The sequence below is a fragment of the Crassostrea angulata genome, chromosome 4, assembly GCF_025612915.1.
Source record: "Crassostrea angulata isolate pt1a10 chromosome 4, ASM2561291v2, whole genome shotgun sequence".
Classification (NCBI taxonomy): Eukaryota; Metazoa; Mollusca; class Bivalvia; order Ostreida; family Ostreidae; genus Magallana; species Magallana angulata.
This window is the reverse complement of record NC_069114.1, coordinates 41,192,188-41,213,839: the sequence shown is the minus strand read 5'-3', so window position 1 is coordinate 41,213,839 and position 21,652 is coordinate 41,192,188. Positions and strand designations below refer to the sequence as shown.

The 21,652-nt window shown below is 34.5% G+C and overlaps 2 protein-coding genes across 2 annotated transcripts; one reads left to right on the top strand and one right to left on the bottom strand.

Moving 5' to 3' along the window:
* Positions 1-79: 79 nt before the first annotated feature.
* On the top strand, positions 80-12,745 carry LOC128181499 (uncharacterized). Its single transcript, XM_052849921.1, has 18 exons — positions 80-329; positions 1,319-1,476; positions 3,816-3,964; positions 4,783-4,913; positions 5,180-5,303; positions 5,739-5,807; positions 8,175-8,269; positions 9,039-9,117; positions 9,356-9,523; positions 9,645-9,728; positions 9,836-9,927; positions 10,055-10,141; positions 10,408-10,468; positions 10,641-10,748; positions 10,938-11,002; positions 11,144-11,215; positions 11,323-11,492; positions 11,878-12,745. Exons 2-18 carry the CDS (start codon positions 1,410-1,412, stop codon positions 12,120-12,122), a joined length of 1,866 nt encoding a protein of 621 aa, XP_052705881.1. The 5' UTR covers positions 80-329; positions 1,319-1,409; the 3' UTR covers positions 12,123-12,745.
* LOC128181498 (filamin-A-like) lies at positions 12,738-21,511 on the bottom strand. The gene is made up of 21 exons (XM_052849919.1): positions 20,994-21,511; positions 19,050-19,245; positions 18,892-18,957; positions 18,586-18,799; positions 18,345-18,456; positions 17,731-17,918; positions 17,290-17,445; positions 16,703-16,834; positions 16,455-16,581; positions 16,227-16,364; positions 15,946-16,122; positions 15,640-15,783; positions 15,404-15,529; positions 15,134-15,280; positions 14,914-15,018; positions 14,607-14,792; positions 14,421-14,525; positions 14,021-14,197; positions 13,732-13,881; positions 13,432-13,599; positions 12,738-13,155 (listed from the first exon to the last, which is right to left on the bottom strand). The coding sequence occupies exons 1-21, from the start codon at positions 21,310-21,312 to the stop codon at positions 12,911-12,913; spliced, it is 3,378 nt and encodes a 1,125-aa protein (XP_052705879.1). The 5' UTR covers positions 21,313-21,511; the 3' UTR covers positions 12,738-12,910.
* Positions 21,512-21,652: the final 141 nt, after the last annotated feature.

Below are 21,652 nucleotides of genomic sequence, written 5' to 3'. Positions count from 1 at the left end.
TGGCGGTGGGGGGGGGGGGGGGCTTTCACGTATTGTTTTGCCTCGTAAGTGCACCACTTTTCAACACTTATTGTATAACTACTTCATTTACAACAACAATCACCTTGCTTACAGGATCGATGTCTTTACTTTATCTGTTTGTCTGAAGTGTTGTTTGGCTTATCTCTCAATTTCTTTTGACAGTTTTGTTGTAATTATTGTTTTGAAAATGCTAATGCCAAGTGTATTGACCTCCACTCACCACATCCATTGAATTCCCGAGATTGTAGGAGAACCTGTGGTTTCTGAAAATCCATTCAGTCGGGGAAGAGTAATAACACAGAGAAACGGTAAACGGCGCATATATTAAGAAACTCTAAGTCTTTAACATCTCTTTAATTTCAAATAAAATCTTATTTTTGCAGTTTGATAAGGTCTTTACTTTATATTTATGAGTGCAAGTTAAAGTTTATAATATTCATTCATTAATCGTTTTGTTTCATTTCTGTCCCGGTAATTAAGGATTTTTTTAGAATGCTCATTTCGACGTCTCTATGCAGCTTAGGTCGAATAACTTGTAGAGTTCTAGGTTTTTTTTTTTCCAAGTGTAAATATCAAAATTAAAAATAATTTACAATTTTGGAATTATTTCAAAATTAGAATTGTGTATATATACATGGATATGAGTAAAACTCTAATGTACTAATTTGAAAAAAACTAAAATATATAAAACTGTTAATTTTGTGATATAATTTGATATATATACAAATTATACTGTTTTATTTTTTTTAATTTGTTGTGTAGTGTTTCACATATACAAGTATATAGATTGAATTTCCTTCCATAGTCATAAGACTTTGACATTGAATGTAGTTATAGATCATCGTTGATGTGTATTTCCAGTGTCAGCTATTAACTTTTCGTTTTAATTTAGGATAATAAAACAAAGCAAAAAATGTTAACTTTATTTTACATGACCAGACTATTTTTCCCGACAAAATGAAAAGTTAATACGTTCTGTTTTGTCCTGTTTAGCAGTTTTTCATATTTTTACATACAACGCGAAGTAACATGTGTTATATATGGTACAATTTTAAATACATTTAAATATAATTTGAATTTATAATCAAACACAACAAATGATACATAAATCAAACTGTAAGACTTCTACAATGAAGTTGCTTCACTCTTTAATTTAATTAGAAATAATTTTTAAATTCGAACACGCATTGAATGAACATACATATAAAAGAAGGGTCCTGAACCTAATTGCCCCTAAAAACAGTGTTGCATTTTGCATAACAAAAACATCACACCTTGTTATCCAATCATTTCACAGCTCTGCGGGAGGGAGATACATGTAGAAATGACTTAATACCGGTACAGAGGGTGAATTTGGCCACTACCTGCCGCGGTAACCAAAGCCAAGGATGCAGAGTGCCGGTGGAGTGACTGTGTTTTGTTTGGTTATTTTGGGCTTTGTGCAAGCTTCTCAAGGTAAATATTGCCGGTAGAAATCTGCTATTTGTTACCGCAATTATTCATTTAGGAACAAACCGCAATTAATTGCACCAATTTAGATTCAGTTATATACATGTTACTTGCTAAAATTTATATTTTTACGGTACTAGTAAGTTGTTATCAATTTGCACCAGTATTCAATAAAAACTTACTAAAATCATTTTACTAAAAAGTTGCTAATGAATCTAATTTTCTTATCAATTAATACACTGGGAAATAACTCTCATCTGGTTGTTTAATTTTAATTTTAGCATATTGTTTTTATTTTTGATATTGTTGTTTTATTTTTGCCCAAAGACCGTGGTCTACATAAATATCCAGGAAGTGGGGTTGTCAATTCTAATGGCTTTATCATTTTGACAAATATGAAGGACACGACATAACATTTTCACATTTAAGTTGTGACGTAAGGCCCAGACAAACCATTAAACATTTTGCAATTAAATTTGTCTTTGAGGTCAATATCTTGACACGAAACAGAGAAAAATCGTGCAATTTGGAAAACATTAAAACGTTTAAAACCATTTCATATTTCTTTAGCTGAACTTTTCCATTTATCAAATTTAATTAACAAGTGTGAAAAAAAATTGCAAAATATTTTGGCATCTTTTTTTAATGCACATATTTTTACTGGAACCGGTAAAGATAACACATTGTTGTGACATAATATCTTAAATTGCTTTTACAACTTATGATTGCATGTCCAATACTTTGATTTCCCTTTGCATTCTTTGTCATCTCACCCCTTTTCCTCAAATATATTCAACATACTGCCTGTCTAGCTTTTTCGTAAATAGTTTATGATGAAAGAATATGCATGTATGTGTTCATGGAAGCTTATCAAAAAATTGGTTTATTATTAAGCTTTATATTTATTATCAATTCAACCTATGATTTAATTAAGTTGCAAATAGTTGCAAATACATGTATACCTTTTTACATGTTCGCCAGACGTAAAATGTAAGAAAACTGCGGGATAAATATACTTATACTAGTGACTTTAATCAAATTAAAGAATCCCCATAAAATTCTTAACCCAAAGTATTTGCAAAGAAATTTATTAGCTAAACTTTACGAGTGGGTATGGTACATACAACGTTATTGGGATATTACATCTATTCATGATATTGTTTTATTCAACACAAACAAAAATACTGATACGAAGGTTCTTAGAAAATTTAACCTTGCATAAGAAATGCTAGTTACACCCCCTCCAAAACACCCCCCCCCTCCGACGATCAATTAAGAGCACTTGGTGTACGCTTAAGTTCACGCGAGATTTTAGCAATGAAATATTGGCTGACGATTTGAAGAATTTCGTCAAGACATCTGCATGGCATGAGGGTATACATGTACCAGCAAAAGATGGCTGGCTCAGGCAATCGCAGCAACACCGGCGGTATTTAGTACATCTGCCCGCAGGGAATAGTGGGTATTATCGCGGATAATATGGCAAACGACCCGGATCATTAGCAGACGTACACCTATTTACTGGGTTAATCAGGTCAAGACGCCTGGATTCTGGTGGAAAAAAAGTCTGCTCCACTTGTTTTTGGATTTCGCTGTCTGGGAAGTGCGCATTTTATGAATGAATTTTAAGAGATGCTTATCGGGGATAGGACATTCTTATAGTTCTTATAGACGCGGGCGGTTTTGAAGGGTCTTTAATGCATCAAACTTAAGCTATATCTGCCAGTTGATATTGAAGGTATAACAGACAGACAGCTAATCTCATTGGTCGGTTACTTATTTTATATAGCAAGAATGATGTTATAGGTTTTACTTGGGCTTCGTGTCATTGTAGTACTAGCATATCGCCAACCAAAACTGCACTGCGTTAATATGGCACATTGTTTGAAATAAATTTTAACTTATCTAAAAATGATGAACTTGCACTTGGTATCCAATCTAACAATGACCTTGAAATCTTCATCCCAAATGTATTAAGGTTGTGCAAAGGGTGAATTATGACACCGAATAAGTCATGCAACTCATAACATGTCTGACATTGACATTGGAAAGATTTGACTTTTGATATCCAGTCGGTCATTAAGTTTAATTAGAATTTGGTCATGACTAGGTCAATCTGTGTAATTTTTAGCTTGGATTTTGTCTTTTTACTAGTTGGAGATTAATAAATTGCTCTAACCTTTAACATTAGTTAACATAATTATGACGTCACTCTAGTCCGAAGCCTCTGCTTCGTCTTTACAGTGCTTGCTCAGTCAAGTTACAAAATGAGACATAATTAAGCATACAAAACATTTCAATTTGCAGGATTTTAACCAATTGTAGGAGTAAACTATACATTTCAGATCAGGAAGGTCTGAAACTGCGAGCCCTGGAGCAGAAACTGTTGAAGATCATACAAGACGAGTTTCCAGAATTCTCTGAATCCTCGGGACTTTCCTCCAACGACGGACGGGCGGAGTCCTACACATTCCAGAGGTTCGAGAGACGAAACGTTAGAATCATTGCATACTAGTTTTACAACCAGAAAAAAATATTCAAGCAAAAACGACTTCTATATACAGTGTAGTCCTGTACATAAATAGTGTGTTTCCAATTCCACAGCAGAGTAATCGTACATAAATACATGTAGTGTGTTTCCAATTCCACAGCAGAGTAATCGTACATAAATAGTGTGTTTCTATTTCCACGGCAAAGTAATCAGTTATTCTTATTTTGGTCTCTACCGTCTTTAAAACAATCCTATGTCATAATACAAAACAATACTGGATGTGTTTTGTATGATTTCATCTGAGCGGCCAAACTAAAAATCACTTACAAAATAATTTCCCTACTTTGAGCCCCCCCCCTTTATAACTTTCAGGAATTTCACTACTTAAAAGAATTTCATGGCACATTGATATGAAATTTCAATAAAACGTCTTTCATTTTCAATTTGCAAAGACAAACCTATTCTTAATTTAGTTCAATTGTTCCTTTCATTTTTGTCTGGTTTGTTATCTCTGACATACGTGAATATGTGAATTATCAATCCTACATGCATCCTTTAAAACAGAGATCATCTAAGTAGGTATCTTAAGGATATAAAGATTAGAGCCTTAATATGTAGTACTGATTTTTATACTGATAAAAGATTAAGAAGTTAAAAAAACGTTTTTTAATTGTGGTTTTGTGTTCGTCTGGATCTGATAACCAAGTTTTTCAAAGGAATGAGTGATTTATGCTTGATTATTCCCGTACAACCTGACGAGGCAAAATGCGAATTGTTTGTTTGGGGGTAAAATAAAATTAATTTTATTTGTCTACATACAGAACCGGAATATACAGCTCCTGCAGCAGCTGGAAAATATAGACAGAAACCAACTGAGCCGGGATGAACTGAATGATTGGAAAATACTGCGCTATCACGTCCAAACTATATTGAAAGGCTATAAATTCAGAGAGTAAGTTACAGGCAATCATTTCACCTATGTCCAGCCGTCAATCAAAAAAGTATGCATTGTAATTATGCATAATTGAAAAATATTGCAATATCACGTCCAAACAAAATAAAAACGCCTTAAATGAAGAAAAAAGGCTAAATTACTAGCAACCTTTTTACTTTTTATCACCAGTATCAGTTTGAAAAATGCAAGATTTTATATATAGCGCATATTTGATTGTTACGTATTTCATGGATATTGTAATGCTATTTTGCTTTGTTTTACAGATGGGGACATCTAAACCCGATCAATTTCCTCGAGGCACCTTTGAAGCACCGCGACTGGATTACAAAGAAGACGACACAAGACCGAGAGAAATATGTTTTACGACTTCAAGCCATTCCACAGCAAGCAAGTTGAACTTGATCTGAGATTTTCATCAATTCATAATGTTTAGAATAATGTTAAATTTTAAAAAGAAAATTAAGGTCCGACTTGATAATAATTTTTCTCCGACGAGGAGTTAAATCATTTTTCATTTGAAGCGTATTACATCACACTCAAAAGTACTGAAAAGCTGGAAAACAACAAACTTTAAGATAGTTCCTTTTATACTTGGAAACTGAATGTCCATTAAAAAGCTTAACAATCAAAAGCATTAGATAAAGTACACATTGAAATAATAAAAAACCAGAGTAGTATTAATAGGAAGTAGGAAGTCAGAAATCAAATACTAGATGAATAGGAATACATTGATGATATTCCTGGGCTGTTTCCTTGCTTCAATTAAAGTTAACTACGGTAAGTTTCCTTTAAGAGTAATAAATGTGTTTTTCATTTCTGTAGATTGAAGAGCAAATTTCACTCATGAGAAGAGCCATCAAACTGAACAGGACCAACCATTTCATATCTATGGTAACAATTCTTTACTTTACTAGTATATATGGGTCATTATCAAAATATGCAGCCTTTTGCGTCAGTGTCAATTTAAAGGGGGGAAAATAATGTTCTGGGGAATATATACAGTACCATTGGATTTTAGAAACTTAAAACCCATATTGTTGAACAAATAAATCGACAATTTTACTGCTTAAAGTATAAAAAAAATATTATTTGTTATGAGATTTCAGTGAATTTATGTTGTCATTAAATTTTTCCAACGTCTTTAACCTACACTATCTTCAATGATATTGATGTTTTATTCCAAAAATCGCCGTTAATTTTCAAAACAACATTCATATTTTAATTTCTGCTATGCTCCTTAACAAGTTCTCTTTTAAAAACAATGAATTTGATGAGATATATGCTTGTACAAAAAATTTTTGTCATTGGTGTTACAAGGCAAATTATATAAAAATATCTTAAAATACATCAAGTAAATAATATTGTACTACAGTTGGAATACCCCAAATCATAGTGACATCTTTCCCTGCTACTAAAAAGATAAATGTATCAGTGATAACATCATTGTGATAGAAAATATGGCAGAAAATGTTAGTATGCTCCGAAAAATACAATGTAAACTGTGTCAGTGGGATAACGTGCTATTTAAGGTTTTCTATTATGAAAGAACAAAAAAGTTTTTCACATAAATGATGAATGTTTATGGGTCATTATCAAAATATGCAGACTTTTAAAATATGTAAAACATGAGAAAATTATTGGTGAAAAAATTACTTTGATTGCAAAAAACACATTTAACAAACAATGAAGTATAGCATCTAAAAATTTGCAAACATTGGAATCTACCATTTGGTTGATAATTAGACTAAAATTAAATGAACTGTGAAAATTTTGTCAGTGGTGTAACAGGCATGTAGTATAGGAAAAAATGCTTAAAAAAAATAAAATAATACTTTTAAAATGATGGACATAAATTTTATATCAACAAACTTCATTTAAAGTTATTAGAATTAGATAACAGAAAATATTTGACACATTTACATAGTGACCAACATAACATTTGAGACAAAGTCTTGATGTTACTCAACAAATTTTTAATTTGAGCATTAAAAAGAACACAACTGGATTTTTCTTTTAATGGAGCATAAAAAAGACATTATTGTAAATGCACTGGTGTTTTCAAATATACATGAATCATTGTCAGTTAATTTTATTTGGAGAAAAATGTACACGTTACACCACTGATTATTATGTTTTACCACTGACTAAAAGTTACACCACTGACCTAGCGATAATAAATAAGAGATAAGCCTGTTAAATTTTGTAAAATAAACTAATTTCTATTTTTGATTGCATTTAAAACATGATAAATTTGATCTTAAATAAAAGTTTTCGTGCCTCCTCATGTTTTACATATTTTAAAAGTCTGCATATTTTGATAATGACCCATATTTGTTTGTGACATTTACCGTGGAATCATTTAATTTCGTGGGGCCAATTTTCGTGGATTGTGTGTTTTTTTTGTGAATGCGTCGGTTTTAGTTTTTAATAACAAAGATAACTCTTTCTATATTTGTTTTCGTAGAGAATATAAATTCGCGGGGGAGAGCTACCCACGAATACCAGGCCAAAGCGAATTCTAAAGATTCCACAGTGTTTGATAATTTTTATATTTTCATTTTATCGATTAGAAACAATTTCATATTAGATTCTATAGGAGACGATGAAATCTTACTTGTACAACTTATATACACTGTATGATTATTTAAGAAATGACCTCAATGTCTACCCAAGTTATACGAGTATAACCTGGATTGGGGAAATTTACGCTTTATAATCCGCGAAGCGGATTATTGAAAAGCGTAAATTGTTCAGACCCAGGTTATACGAGTATAACTTTGGTAGATATTGAGTTCATTCCTTATAATTTAATTTTCTGTAATTTGCTGTACAAAATGGGTCCATTTTACTTTTAAAAATGATAATTATTAATCTGTTCAAAATTGAAACATAACGTCAAGCGGATTAGTAGGTTTTTGACGTTGGTGCATTGTGACGTGCTAACCATGCTATACAAATTTAACTAAAATTTTCTATCCAATCAAATGCCGCGTTACAACCAGAGTTAAATTATTATTTGATAAATTTTCCTTTCGCTACTCGACTAGAGATTTTAAAAAAGCATACAGCTTCATTGCATGTAGGTCACCTTAAATTTCCTTTGAAAAAAAAAATATTCATATATTTCTCAAGGTCTGTACTTTATTCAAAACTCCATGATATAAAATGTCCAACGTGCTATCTACTATTTGTGATAAATTTCTTCCTCATATCAAATTAATTTTTAGATATATTATATTTATGGAATGTCATTTACAGAACGGGACTCTAGAGAGCATATGGAGCGACGTGTTCCTCGTATACCAACACCAGAATCGGAAAAGCGTGAATGGCTCTTCGCAAGACTCTCAGAGGTATGCATCCTTTATCTTATCGTCAGAGATCAGATAAAAATTGATGACTGTTGGAATTGCCGTTTTATTGCCACTGTAATCAGAAAAGCCGCACTAAATATATCCATTGGCTGTCGTATTGTGTCTGTGGCTTCAAAATTGGCATGATTGGCCTTGGGGTTAAGGTCAAGTACAATCTGATATTGGCCTTCACTTAATTTGCAGCAAATATTTTTTTTTTTATCAAAATCAAGGTTAGGTTATAGATTTAGCGATCCGCAGCCCGTGTTTCAAAGTATTTTGTTCTCATAAAATATAAAGTATATGGTTACATGTACATATTATGCTAATTTTGCAATGTGCATAGTTTTGGCATTAAAGAATTTGATTTCTGCAACAGACAATCACACACACAATCCTCATACACGAAGCACAACTGGTGTCTGTGATATCAAATAAAACGAAGTCAGAATTGATTACTTCTAAATATAAGATTCCTACACAAAATTCAAATCTATGACATGACCACGAATTTCTTGTTTTTATATGAGCTGTAACAATTGCTAACTGTTGGGTACAGTTAAATACACGATGACCAATAGATATTTTTTAGTCTTATATAGTCTACAGCATAAAAATAGCTAATCATAATTTCTATTAGCTCTTTTTGTTTTCAGTATCATTGAACCTAAAAAGCATCCACCTGTCATTAAAAGTGATTGCTAAACAAATGTTTTCATTTGCACAACATCTTGTTTGAACTGTTTGTATTTATTACACCTGTCCGTAGCAACCTTCTGGAGACTTGGAACCTCAGTACAGACAAACTGGCCGAGTCATTGATGAATCTTCAGACTTTTATTAGCACGGTCAGTGATTTACATTATAATTAGTGCATTTTTAAATTCCTCTATACTAGTACAAGAATTCTTAATTTTCGAATACAGAAGAATAAATAAATAAGTGAATGGTACTTGTAATGAGAGAGGATTTTATTCTCTTGTTAAGTAAGAGTAAACCCCAAAATTAAAAGAAAAATGGTAAACTAAGTAAAGAAACATAATATTTGATGTAAATTTTAGTAAAATGAAGGTGTTAATTACCTAGGAATATTTTCCGGCGACACGTCCCGACATCGGGGTCCATTCCATGCCGGGGGGTCAGGAGTACTACCAGGCCTGTCTGGACTACCACTTAGGGACCCACCTCACCCCCTCACAAATACACAGCCTGGGGTACCGGGAGGTGGAGCGGTTAGAAGGACTCATGAGAAAGGTACGTACGGAATTTGTGATTGGTTATCTTTATTCTTGCTGTCAAAGAGTTCATTGACTAAAACAGAAGCAAATTCCGGAAATATATGTGCTTGGTTTATTTGAAAACTATGTAATTTCAGATTATGCTGCAGCATGGATTTACCGGGAAAATGTCCGAATTCCTCCAATTTTGGCAAACGAAAAACCGCCAACTAGACAAAAAGGTAAGAGATTACAGATTTATTTTCAAGAGAAATACTTTAAACGACTATAATTGTATACGATGTACTTGCGTAATAAAGGAAGACTGTCACTCTCTCATCTTTTACAGTGGAACATTTACCAGGTATACAGGGGCGTCATTGACCGCGCGCGCGACTCGCTGTGGCGGGTCTTCCACAGAATTCCACTGACACCTTTACGGTATTAACCATTTGTAATTTACCAATTAACACTGTTTCTTTTTATAATGAGTTACCAAAATACATAAGAAGGGTATACTTCAAACCGAGTACCTTAAACGATGCTTTTTTTAAAATTAATTTTTCAGAATCGAGTTATTCAACAATTCCAGAGTTCCGGCAAGAGGCCATTACACCAAAAATGTGTTCTACCTAAATACATTCTATGGGAATAGGTAATGCAACATATCGTATAGGCAATATAATCAAGAACGTCTGAAATCTCTAATTCTAATGAAAATATCCAAAGTATTGTTGATTTCAGGGTCATGTATAACTAATGTATAAAATTTGTTCATGCTTTAAAGAAATTAACCCCGTGTAATGTTATCTATCTCTATTCTAAATTCGAAATATAATGATTTATTTAATTAGACACGGAAATGTCTTCCTAATGACAAAAAAAAAATAATTCGGAATCATAACGAGCTTTCTGTTGTAGGACCAATTCTAATGTCCTTCCACTGGCTGTTCACGAGACCTACCCAGGACACCATTTCCAGGTAAAAGTGACGTCATCTCTTGTAACCCTTTATGGAATGATTTGTAAGTTTATGTTACATGTAACCGTTACGCGGTCATAGTCATAGATGCAACCATTCTTACATTAGCTCTATTTGGAATCTTAACGACACAATTAAATTAATGAGGAATGTTATGACGTCGTCACTTTAGGAATGTTACAAGAGGCAGCAGAATCTACCGCTGTACCGGCAGTATCCGTTATACCGGCGGAGGTTCGCAATACCGTTCACATACCCAACCTATGCAGCATATTCAGAGGTATGGTTAAATGAAGTCTTAATAGTGAAAACAGGGGTTAGAAAATGGGAAATTCATTCTAGCCGGTATAAATGATTTTAATTTGAATTAATATTTATTTCATGATACAATTGTTTTTCTCAAAAAATTAACAGCTTAGAATATTTCTCGTACTTGTGTTCATAATCTTTGCATCTTTCTTTTCTGAAGGGCTGGGCACTGTATGCGGAACATTTAGGAATAGAATTAGGCTTCTATGAGACTCCTGTCGACATGTGAGTTATATTGTTCGGTTTTTGTTACAGCATTTTCTGATCTTACCCATCATGTTTAGTTTCAAAATAACATACTGTGCTATTTAAAATACCGATATATTAAAGTAGTGGAATCTTGAAAACGGTTGAAATTTGTTTCAGGTTTCAAAAATATATGTCGGAAATATTCAGGGCTTGTCGCTTGGTAGTGGACACGGGTATCCATGCTTTTGGGTGAGTAGTGTTTTTATAGATCATTTAATTATCTTTTGACTTTATAGATATTAAAAATCTATTTCTTCAAATGAAAATGTACCAATTGATGTGAACATCCTCTTCAGATGGACAAAAGAAAGGGCTATCAAGTTTATAAAAAAATATACAAACGCGCCAACAGGAGAAGTTGCTAGGGAGATAGATAGGTATATTACGTGGCCTGGACAAGCATGTGCTTATAAAGTAGGGGAGTTGAAAATCAGGGAACTTCGCCAACGGGCAGAAACTGTTTTAGGTAAGGCTATGTGAACCCATTATATCAATGATACGACAGCGTTAATTATTAATACCAGGTGTCTATGGAGGCTGGATGATCAACAAATTAACCATATAGATCTAGATCTGCCTAGAATTTCAAGATATTTTTTGTTTAGCTACAAACTATTAAAGCCTATAAATTAACCTTAAAAATTTAGATATTTTCTTTGAATGGATATTTTGATATGAAGCTCTTCTTCTATAGGAAATCAGTTTAGTCTAAAAATGGCCACGACCATCGAGCCCTCTTAATTCTTTTTAAAAAGGAACGTCGTTCAATCTTACACAAATCTTGCACCTTCGGATAATGATATCGAGCTTTCGTCTGATTATCGAAACCTCACCATCATTCCATTTCGTAGGTGACAAGTTCAATGTCAAAGACTTCCATCACCAAATACTAAAGCTAGGACCTATTGGGCTTGATATCCTGGAGGAAATCATCAATGATTGGATAGCCAGTGCCACGCCCCTAGTGGCACCCAACCCAAACCCAATACTCTCGCCTCACACCTCATCGGCAACAGAACAAACCACTGCATCTTGTTTGTTTCATATATCACTGTTTTTGTCCCTCGTAGTTCATTTGTTATGTAGGCGACTTTAACGTCTATCATTGTTATGTAGAGGGTTATTTTTGTATTGAATGTTGTTATTATTCATTTTGGAATATGTCAATGTGGGTATGCATTCATTTTAGATTTTGTTCATCTTTTAAATGTTGCAGCAGTCGTTTGCAGATTGAGTAGAAGCTTTCATTTTTATACGCATGTATTTTTAAATTTAGATAAATGAATTCAGAAATGTTTACTTTTTTGATAGTCTTATTGTATAGCTGTTTATTTTGTGCTCAAATAAAACCATAATATTGCCTTCCTATGCTGTGAATGTAATTTAGGGTGCTCTGAATTATTATACAGAGAAATTTCAACGTTTAAGGAATAATATGTGAAAAACTAGTAGCTTGATTGAAAAAGATATAAAAGAATGGTGTTTTTGTTGCAGGGGTTTTGCTATTGGCTGCTAAGCATTTATATTAAATGTCGGTCTTATGATGCCTCTTTATTTATTAACTCAAGTCGAGATGTACAGTTCTAATTTATTGTAATCTACAAAGCAGATTTGTATTGACTCTGTAATATATATAGATATCTTTCATGTACCTATATAATGACTGTGTTATAATCCACGTCATGGAAAACACTTATCAAATAAACAAGTGTTATTTTCTTTTTTGATTTTTATTTAACTTTAAAAAATTTAATGACAAACAACAGACATCTTTGACAACAAAACAATTCCAAACAATAAAAGTATTAAACTTGTAGAACACAAAATCAATACATTCACTATTAACAACTTTCAAATGCAAAAATATAGTAAAATAAACAAAAATCAAATTTCGGCTCGCCATTGCATATTTGCTTTTGTTTTCTCCACGAAAAACCCCTTTTTGTTGCCAAGGTAATTGTCCAATTCTGCCTGGGATTCGAACAGCTGTACATTGAATGGACTTCCTCTGACGTGGCGCCCCGACCACTTGACATTGATGACGTATTTCCCGGGCTCCTCTGGGCTGTATGAACACAGAACAGTCCTGTCATTCTCTTCCTCTCTTTGAATATTGACCTTGAACGCACCTTACAAAAGACGTTTATCAGGACATTAGATAAATTGAACAGGTATTCACGTATTTATTCATTATTTAGTTATTAATGGGCGTGCATTCGATCTATTTACCCCCATAACGCTTTTATTCAAATCACTTAAAATGAGTATGAAATTCTAAAGAATTGTATACTAGTATGTATTTATTTAAAATTACGCGATTATGCCACAAACTGACTTCCAATATTAACTTATGCGTAAACTTCGTGAACGACAGTTATAGAAAAGAGATTGAATCTTGAGCTTACTTCGAGGCCCCCTTATCCTCACAGCTAACTGTCCAGCGCCTGCGCCGGAAGTCTCCACCAGAAATTTACTCTCGAAGGTTTGGATAAGTCCGTCCTGGACTCCAGGGCCATAGACTCGGACTTTCCTCGGGTCGGGAGGCTCCCCTACCGGGATTTTAAATGGACTGCCTGTGTAAGTAAAATATCCTATTACGTATGTATGCTGAATACAGATATTTGAATTCCATCTCTATTCATTTAGGCTTTATATCAATTGAATAATCATATACATGTTAATGCTTTTACGATAAAAAAGTATACCTGGCACGTGTTCGTGATCATACGTGATCTCGAGTCGGTGTCTGCACGCCTCCCTAGGATACATGTGCACCTTATAAATACCATTACGTTGGTCGAACACGTCACATCTCGCCTCCCGGAGCTCTCCGTGACAGCTGACCTTGATTTCACCTTGAGAACAAATCAGCCCACTTTACTCCGTTATCTTAGATGGGACTATTGCACTTCTTATGTTTTAACAAGTGATTTCATCCTGAAATTTAACAAAGAAAATAACAAAGCCCATGTATTCTGTTAGAAGAAAACTTACCGAAACCAGCTTCAGTTGTATCGACATCTAGATGAAGTTCTTGACCTACATAACCGCCCTTCAGACCTTGACCAGTAACTTTTACCTTGCCACTTGCCCCTTTGTTGGAAGCTGTGATCTTATACGGACATTTAGGAACAAGTTGTTCTGACCAATAAACGTATAATACATAGGCTCCTAAAATAATAAAACAAACAAACAGAGCTTAAGTCGACGGAAAAAGTAGAAGGGAAAGTCATGTTGTAATTGCACTTAAACACTAAGTATTTCAATTGATCAAAATCACTTTCCTAATTTGAATTATAAAAGCAACAATTCAAGATGTAAAACGTAAGTTCAATTATTATCTATTAGCCACCTATAGATTGCATACATCGTGGGTAAATAGAGATGCACGTACCAGGGTTTGGGGCACTGTATGTACATTTGTATCGGTCATACTTCATAGGTGTAATGTTTACATGTACATCCTTTTTAACGCCCTTCAACAGCACTCTTGGTGTTCCTGAAGATTAAAAAGATATCCTCATAAAGAAAAGAGAGAGAGAGAGAGAGAGAGAGAGAGATGAACAGTTAGATTCTTTACCAGGTCCTGCAAATCTTCCATTGATAAGAAACTCCGCTGGAACTAATGCTCGTGCCTTTTCTTTGCCCTTGCCCTCAATGACAACTTTTGTGTGATCAACCGGAAGTGGAGGCCCTGGGCAATACGCTAGTATGGGCGAAGAATCCAGAGGTACATCCGACCAATACACGTGGATGTAATGGTCACCTACAAATTTTACTCAATTTTGTATAACGCCTTAATATATTCCTGCATTTTGTTTGTTTGTTTTTGGGATTTTTTTCACAAATCCAGACTAAATTTACCAAAACGAAACAAAATATTTTACCTTCTTCAACTGCTGTGAAAGCAATCTCCATCTCCTCTTTTTTTGGTTTTCGTGTCTCTACTTTAAGCTTTCCCCGAGGAGACAGAACAGTAGCTGTCATCCTTCCTGAAGATTAGGTGATATATGTAAAACAACAATGTTACACACTTTTACAAAAAAAAGGATTTAAAGAGACTTAGCGGAATCTGAAATCCATCTTCGTTTTAAGCCCACTACTTACCTGGACCAGCGGCACTTATGTCGTAAAGAAGTTGTGTTTCCTTTCCACAATCAAGGACCAAGTGTTCGTTCTCGTCCATCAGATCCGTGAGGTCCGTGATCAGAGTCACGCGTGATCTATCCGTGATTTTTGCGTAGAATGGACTTCCTTTTGAATAATAAAGTCAATATCTCAATCATTATAAGAATTACTGTAACATCTTTAAAAATAAATAAAAAAGATGTTCTTTAGGAAAAAATATGTGAAATTACATGTTTTAATTACACGAACCTGGGACTGCTCTTTCATCCCAGTTGACATTTATCTTGAAGGTCCCTGCATTGCTAGGTACATACGAGAAAATGTATGTAGAGGACCCTGCCTCACGCCACGAGGTGTCCACTTCTTTACCTTCATCTTACAAGCAAGACAAACATTTCCATACACATAACGCATGTACAAAACTGCAATCAATTTATATCGGCATGAATTCAACGTGAATTGGTCCGTATATATATGTTACTTACTTTCAACAGTGACACTTATGTTTCCTCCCAGATCTCCAATGTTAACCTGGAATGTACACTCCTTCCCCCTCAAACCTCGAGTTAAACCTTCACCAGTCACAACAATTTGGCCCGGATCTACCACATCAATACTTTTGGGAGACCCTGTATTTTAAAGATATATCATAAATTGTAACCAATCACTGTAAACTTACTAAAATTTTGATCATTTTACCCACGAAAATATTCAAGAAACCTTTTTATCATAATTTCATAGCAATATTTATTTTTGTTGGTTTAGGATATGCAATCCTGAGGATAGACAACCTGTAATTTCCGTGTTGTTGAACTTGCAGTACACAAAGAACATTCCTGAGTTTTGAGGAACAAACTCTATAGTTTTTATTCCATTGTATTCCGTTTCATTGACCTCGCAGGCAATTTCCTTTCCGACATTCCGCACTGCACCCTCGATATCACCTATCCCGGCTTCGCTGTAGTTCACTATCAGGCAAAAAAATCAAAAACAAGACCATCAACTAGTTCATAGTTTAAAATAAGTTCTCATTTAATAATAATACAGTTGGATACTATGAATATTGTCATACCTGTGAAGACAACTTCCTCTCCCACAATCCCTTTCTGTGGCCCGGATAACCATGCTTTCTGGGGATCGTAGACGTCAAATGAAATGGGACTACTGGAGATCTCCTCCCCCTGACAGAACACATGGACGATCCACAGACCTAGCGTAATCAGTTCCCGTTAATATTACTTTCTGTTATTTCATCAAAACATTAGCATGTGTAAAACGTCATTGTATATAATGTTCTTACCGACTGACTTTGGTCTAAAAGTGGCGGAAAAGACGCCATTTTCATACAGTGTCGTCAGCGATTTAACCTCCTCATTAGGTGAGCAATATTCGATTAATACTTCATTGCTTTCAGACTCTGACAAAACCTAATCCAAAACATGAAAAAACATCATTTATATACACGTATTTTAAAATTATTATTTGCTTAAAGTGGTCAAACTACAATGCTTAAAATAGCAAGTACATCCAACTTATTACAATACTGACTTCAATGTCATTTGATGATCCAACCATGCACGAAGAGGACTGTGTTCGAAGTTTGACCTTGGAGAGATCGGCCTTGACACTGAATGTCACAGGACAACCTACTAAGGGAGTACCATTATACAGAACGTTGAGCTGCAAAAAGAACGGACAAATTTAATTGGTATGCCAGTATTAATGCATTTATTATTCATTCTGTGGCGATTATCATGCTATTTATACTGTTAACAAAAATCATTTCGTCGAGATTTAATTATGGGTTATTGTAAAGTAACCCCACCCCCAATACACTAAGAATTGCAAAGAATATCGAATACGTTACCAAGTACTTTTCCCTTGACAAAAGGCGTATACTAGTAACGAAATAAGATCTCCAAAAAAACCCAGGTTTTTCATGAGCCTTAAAATTGCATCATCAACCCCTCAGAATAACAATGGAATACTACAGCTGATTAAGATGGACAACATACGCACGCCTTATTCCAGAAGTCTTTTTGTTTCAAGAATGAGTGAAACATGAGCTTTACTGTTTAAAGAGCCAGGATTTACAATATTATCATAATGTGGGGGATGTATAATCTATGTTTTACCGTGTAAGAGCCCGGATCCGCAGGGGTGAAGCGACAGTCCGCGTACTTGTCCTTCCAGCTGACGTCACAGCGCTGGTTGCCCTTGGCGCTTTTTATCTGGACACTGGTCAGTTCCTTCTGTACGTCTTTGTCCTCCATGACTAGCTTAAAGTGGATCTAGAGACGGAATTTTCAAGAGTGTCGAAATGTCTATGTTACATGCATGTTCATGATTTTAATTATTCAAACCAGATTTGAGAGAGTGTGATAAATTTCAATATCCTCGAGCTCATTGAATTTAATAAAAAGTACTCTTTTTATACAATCCAATTAATACAAAAAAAACATGAAACGGAGAGAGTCACTTTTGGAGACGATGAAAATTGATTTCTAAATACCGAGAAAAAAAAGTTGGACGAAATATAACGTCGATCATGCCTGAAGTGATGTCTGTATTAATACCTGAACTCCAGTCAGATGGTTGTCAAAGTCTCCCTGTATGCTCAGTTTCTCGTTGTCTGATTTTACCGGAGTGGCGTACCGGAACCGGTTCAGATATGTCATGACACTCAGATGATCGACGGAGGGGTCTGATAGTTCGGACGCACTCAGGATCGGGTCCACGCCCATTCTCTTCCCGGCATCAATCGCTACGAGTGTAAGTCAAGACAAAGTTGCGTCTATTGTGTATATACAGAATAAGAATATCAAGAGTAACTATTACAGCAATACTGAATAAAAATTGGACTTTTACAATGCTGTGGTTTCATCAATATTTACCAATTTTCGTGTCGCAGATTTAATCCACGAAATCATATGTTACTTTCCAAAGTGCAATCTCTAATAAGGTATTGTATTGATAGGATCATTGTAATTTGCATTAAATAAACGAAAATTTATGCCAACGAATATCAATGAAATCACTTTATAGATTATGAATTTACGCAAAGGTGAGTGTACTATTGCTTTAATTTAAAATAAGCAATTTACTTTTGTTGGCATTTTCTTAGTCCTATTGCGAGCTTAATTCTACAATTACACTATTTTACTGACAGTGAAACTAAGAGTACACATACCCATCTGTACATTCTTCATTTTATCTTCTCTGTCGATATTTGGCCAGTTCGGGATCACCCCTCCCATTGATGATACAATAGAACACAGGTTGTATCCATCATTCCAGTCCGTCTGCAGAAAAAAAATGCCTTTTTAAAACAGCAAATTCAATGATGGTTTAAGCATTGCATTTGATTTTAAATTAATTATCTAGTAAAAGATAATCCTCGATGTCTTCTGAAAAAAAAATCTATTCCTTACCGTAAGATTTGTGATTTGGGTAGTCCTTAGTTGCTTGCAAACCCAGTTTAAGGTGTCGTAATACCCCGGCGATTCTGACCTCACGAAATAGGAGAGGTATGTCATGGCCGACAACTCGTCCAGAGCCTCGCTTGCAAAGTCTTCCGGACTAATAACCCGTGGAATGTTCAGGTGCTCTTTAGCCAGAAGTATTGCAGTTCTACAGTTTTCTACACTGAATGAACAAAAGAAGTTGAATATTCTCTTGAACTTTTAATTAATAAACATTCGGGGAATTGATAAGACAAATGTATTACATTTACATACGCATTTTTGGCGTGGAGCTCTCGCCAGTTTGGGGATGTACCTGGACGAAGATGGTCGATGAGTGCGCTAAAAAAAATAAAAACATAATTATAAAAGTTGCACATTTCATCTAAGGATTTTTTTTGGAATTAGTTTCGAGTTGGTTTGGCTTATCTTACTGTAGCGGTATTCCGGTGCTCCAATCGGAAGTAAAGTTTGAAATTTCAAGTTCCGGAAGTATTAACCGGAACCAGTTTATCATGAGCTTCTTTGGCGGAACCTTCGTCTTCCGGGATGAGATCTGGTAGCGGACGATAAGATGCCATAGCAACCCCAATATCAGCTTCACATTCCCATTGACAATGTCCTCATTTCCTAGGGAACATTTCATTAGGTGAAGTATTTTTGAATGTGTTTCATTTTCAAAATGCTTTTACTTTAACATCAGGCAGGGTTATAAAATATTTTTATAAGTTATCAATTGTAGCAAAATCCAAAAACATTTGTTATGACTCGATAAAAACCCTTTCTGTTCATACATGTACATGATTTTGCTGTAAAACGCATGACTGTAATGTCTAATTATCTTAAATTTGAAAAGATTTTCAACGAGTAAATTTTTAAACCAAATGCTCCCTAATTCTGTAATTTGTTGGCAGATACATGTACCAACTCGATTTTTTAAAAAGTTAACTCGTACATTCATAATTAAATATATGACATTTTCTGTCTTCCACAAACATATAATCTACATGTAGCTATGCTCTTCAAGAATGTTATTTAATGCGTACATATTGTAACTCTATTATTCAAATGAATGAAAGATACATGTAGATCTATTGTATTAATTGTCACACGGTTGTTGAAAATAAACACCTTGGTTTAATTTGTATGTCCATTTTATAAACTACTACGAAGTGAATATTGTTTACTTTTTTAATATCGCATGTTTATCTTAAAAAATTCTTAATCCAGCAGATGTTAAATCAACAAGAAATATCTGTAACTTCATACGTGGTGCATTTAAAATAAGAACATCTAGTATGTACTAATTATTTGTCTGTATACATGTATGACTTGCGCCACATGTGGTTTTTGTCAATGAATTGAATATACTAGTATATAATAATTTGTACCTCTTGTAACATTCATGTAAAATTCGTAATGTGAATAAGTTGAATTGAATTTCTTTAGTTGCGGTATGTTGCAAGCCATACTCTCAGACTATGTAATTACATGTATACACACTAAACATGTTCAAATTAATTAAAAGACCTAAAATTCGATTACATCTGGTGTTTTAGAATAGAATTTCCTTCAAATTTCGCCCTAATAACTTTAAAAAATCGTAATTCACATGATTCAAGCGATCTACGACTTTTACCTACATTTATGTATCATAAATAACTTTTTTTCATAACTCCAGAGGTTATTCTCATTTTCAAACTTGACTTGTAGCAGCTCTGAACTTAGCAACACAAATAAGTTTGGAATGCCTGCACGATAAGTCTGAATGAGTTTGTGTTGATCGGCTGTAAATCATTACATATGGTTACATTTAAAGAGACCTAGCTATTTATTGGCTTTTCCCTGTCCCCCTTTTTTCTTTTACATCATATCTAGAGCTTTATTTTATATTGAAAGAATGTAAGGACCTGTTATCGTGGGATTTTTGTAAAACACAGGAAGATTAGAGCACACCATGTGATAATAAGAATAAACAACACGCATTAAAATAGGCGATTAGGAGTGGACATTGAGGGAATATTGTTTCTCGAGGAGAGGCACTTAATAGATATCAAACTACAAGTTATTATATAAAGTTGTTAACGTTTTATGATAATATTATTTTTTCGTGGAAAACAAAACAGAAATCGAAACAACGACATGAAATTTCGCTACTTGCAGAAGTTGTAGTATGTCTTCAGAGGTTTTGGACCTTACCAAATTATCAATTGATTTCACAATATAAATGCACACGTGTTTTGATAACGTGAAGGAAAAGAAAAGAAAGAAAGAAAGAAAAACTACAAGTAAATTAAAATAGCAAATACTCAATGCTTATCTTTAAAATCTGAATAAATGGCATTTTAAGAATCTCCATACTTCCTCAATCCACTCACCAATGTTAACGAGTCGGACATTGTCTTCCATGATGGCTTTACAGGCCAGGGCCACATTCTGGATCATTTGAATCCGCCCCGTGGGGTTGGGGATGACCTTCCCGATCTTCTTGAACTGTAGTGATTCAACCAGCGCCACCAAAGTAACTCCATCACAGAAATCCTTCTCGATGTCCTGTATGACCCGCCCACTAACACTCAACTGTTCATTTATCCAGTTAGTGAACGTCTTCCTCTGAATCTCCACCCAGCGGTTCTCAGGGGACACCTTACTGAGCTCTTTCTCCTGGGAGGGGCTGGCGGGCTCCACCGTTGACATATTTGTAGGCTGTGTTTACGCTCCGACTGATTATTGATACACCTTTATTCTGGAATACCTGTCTGATAACAACTTGACAAAAGGGAGACAACCTCGCCGGTTATCGATCTACCTGTGGCGAGAGTCAACAGGGGGGTTCGTATCTTGATATTGGCCTCGGAGTGGTTAGCCTTCAAGAGGTGTTTTATTGGCCTATATGTAACAAAGCAAATGTTTTGGCTATCCTGAGATAGGAGATATCGTGGATTTGAATAATTCTTTTTCAATATATATCACAGTAAAGTGTCCTATTGAGATTTTGGATTTTGGTTTTCAATATGATAACACGTTCTAGAGAAAT

Coding starts and splice junctions, on each gene's coding strand:
- LOC128181499 (XM_052849921.1), top strand. CDS start 1,410: ATGCAGAGTGCCGGTGGAGTGACTGTGTTTTGTTTGGTTATTTTGGGC. Junction 9,928..10,054: donor ATTCCACTGACACCTTTACG/GTATTAACCATT, acceptor TTAATTTTTCAG/AATCGAGTTATTCAACAATT. Junction 10,749..10,937: donor CCTATGCAGCATATTCAGAG/GTATGGTTAAAT, acceptor TCTTTTCTGAAG/GGCTGGGCACTGTATGCGGA.
- LOC128181498 (XM_052849919.1), bottom strand. CDS start 21,312: ATGTCAACGGTGGAGCCCGCCAGCCCCTCCCAGGAGAAAGAGCTCAGT. Junction 18,958..19,049: donor AGCACCGGAATACCGCTACA/GTAAGATAAGCC, acceptor TATTTTTTTTAG/CGCACTCATCGACCATCTTC. Junction 15,281..15,403: donor GGATGAAAGAGCAGTCCCAG/GTTCGTGTAATT, acceptor ATTATTCAAAAG/GAAGTCCATTCTACGCAAAA.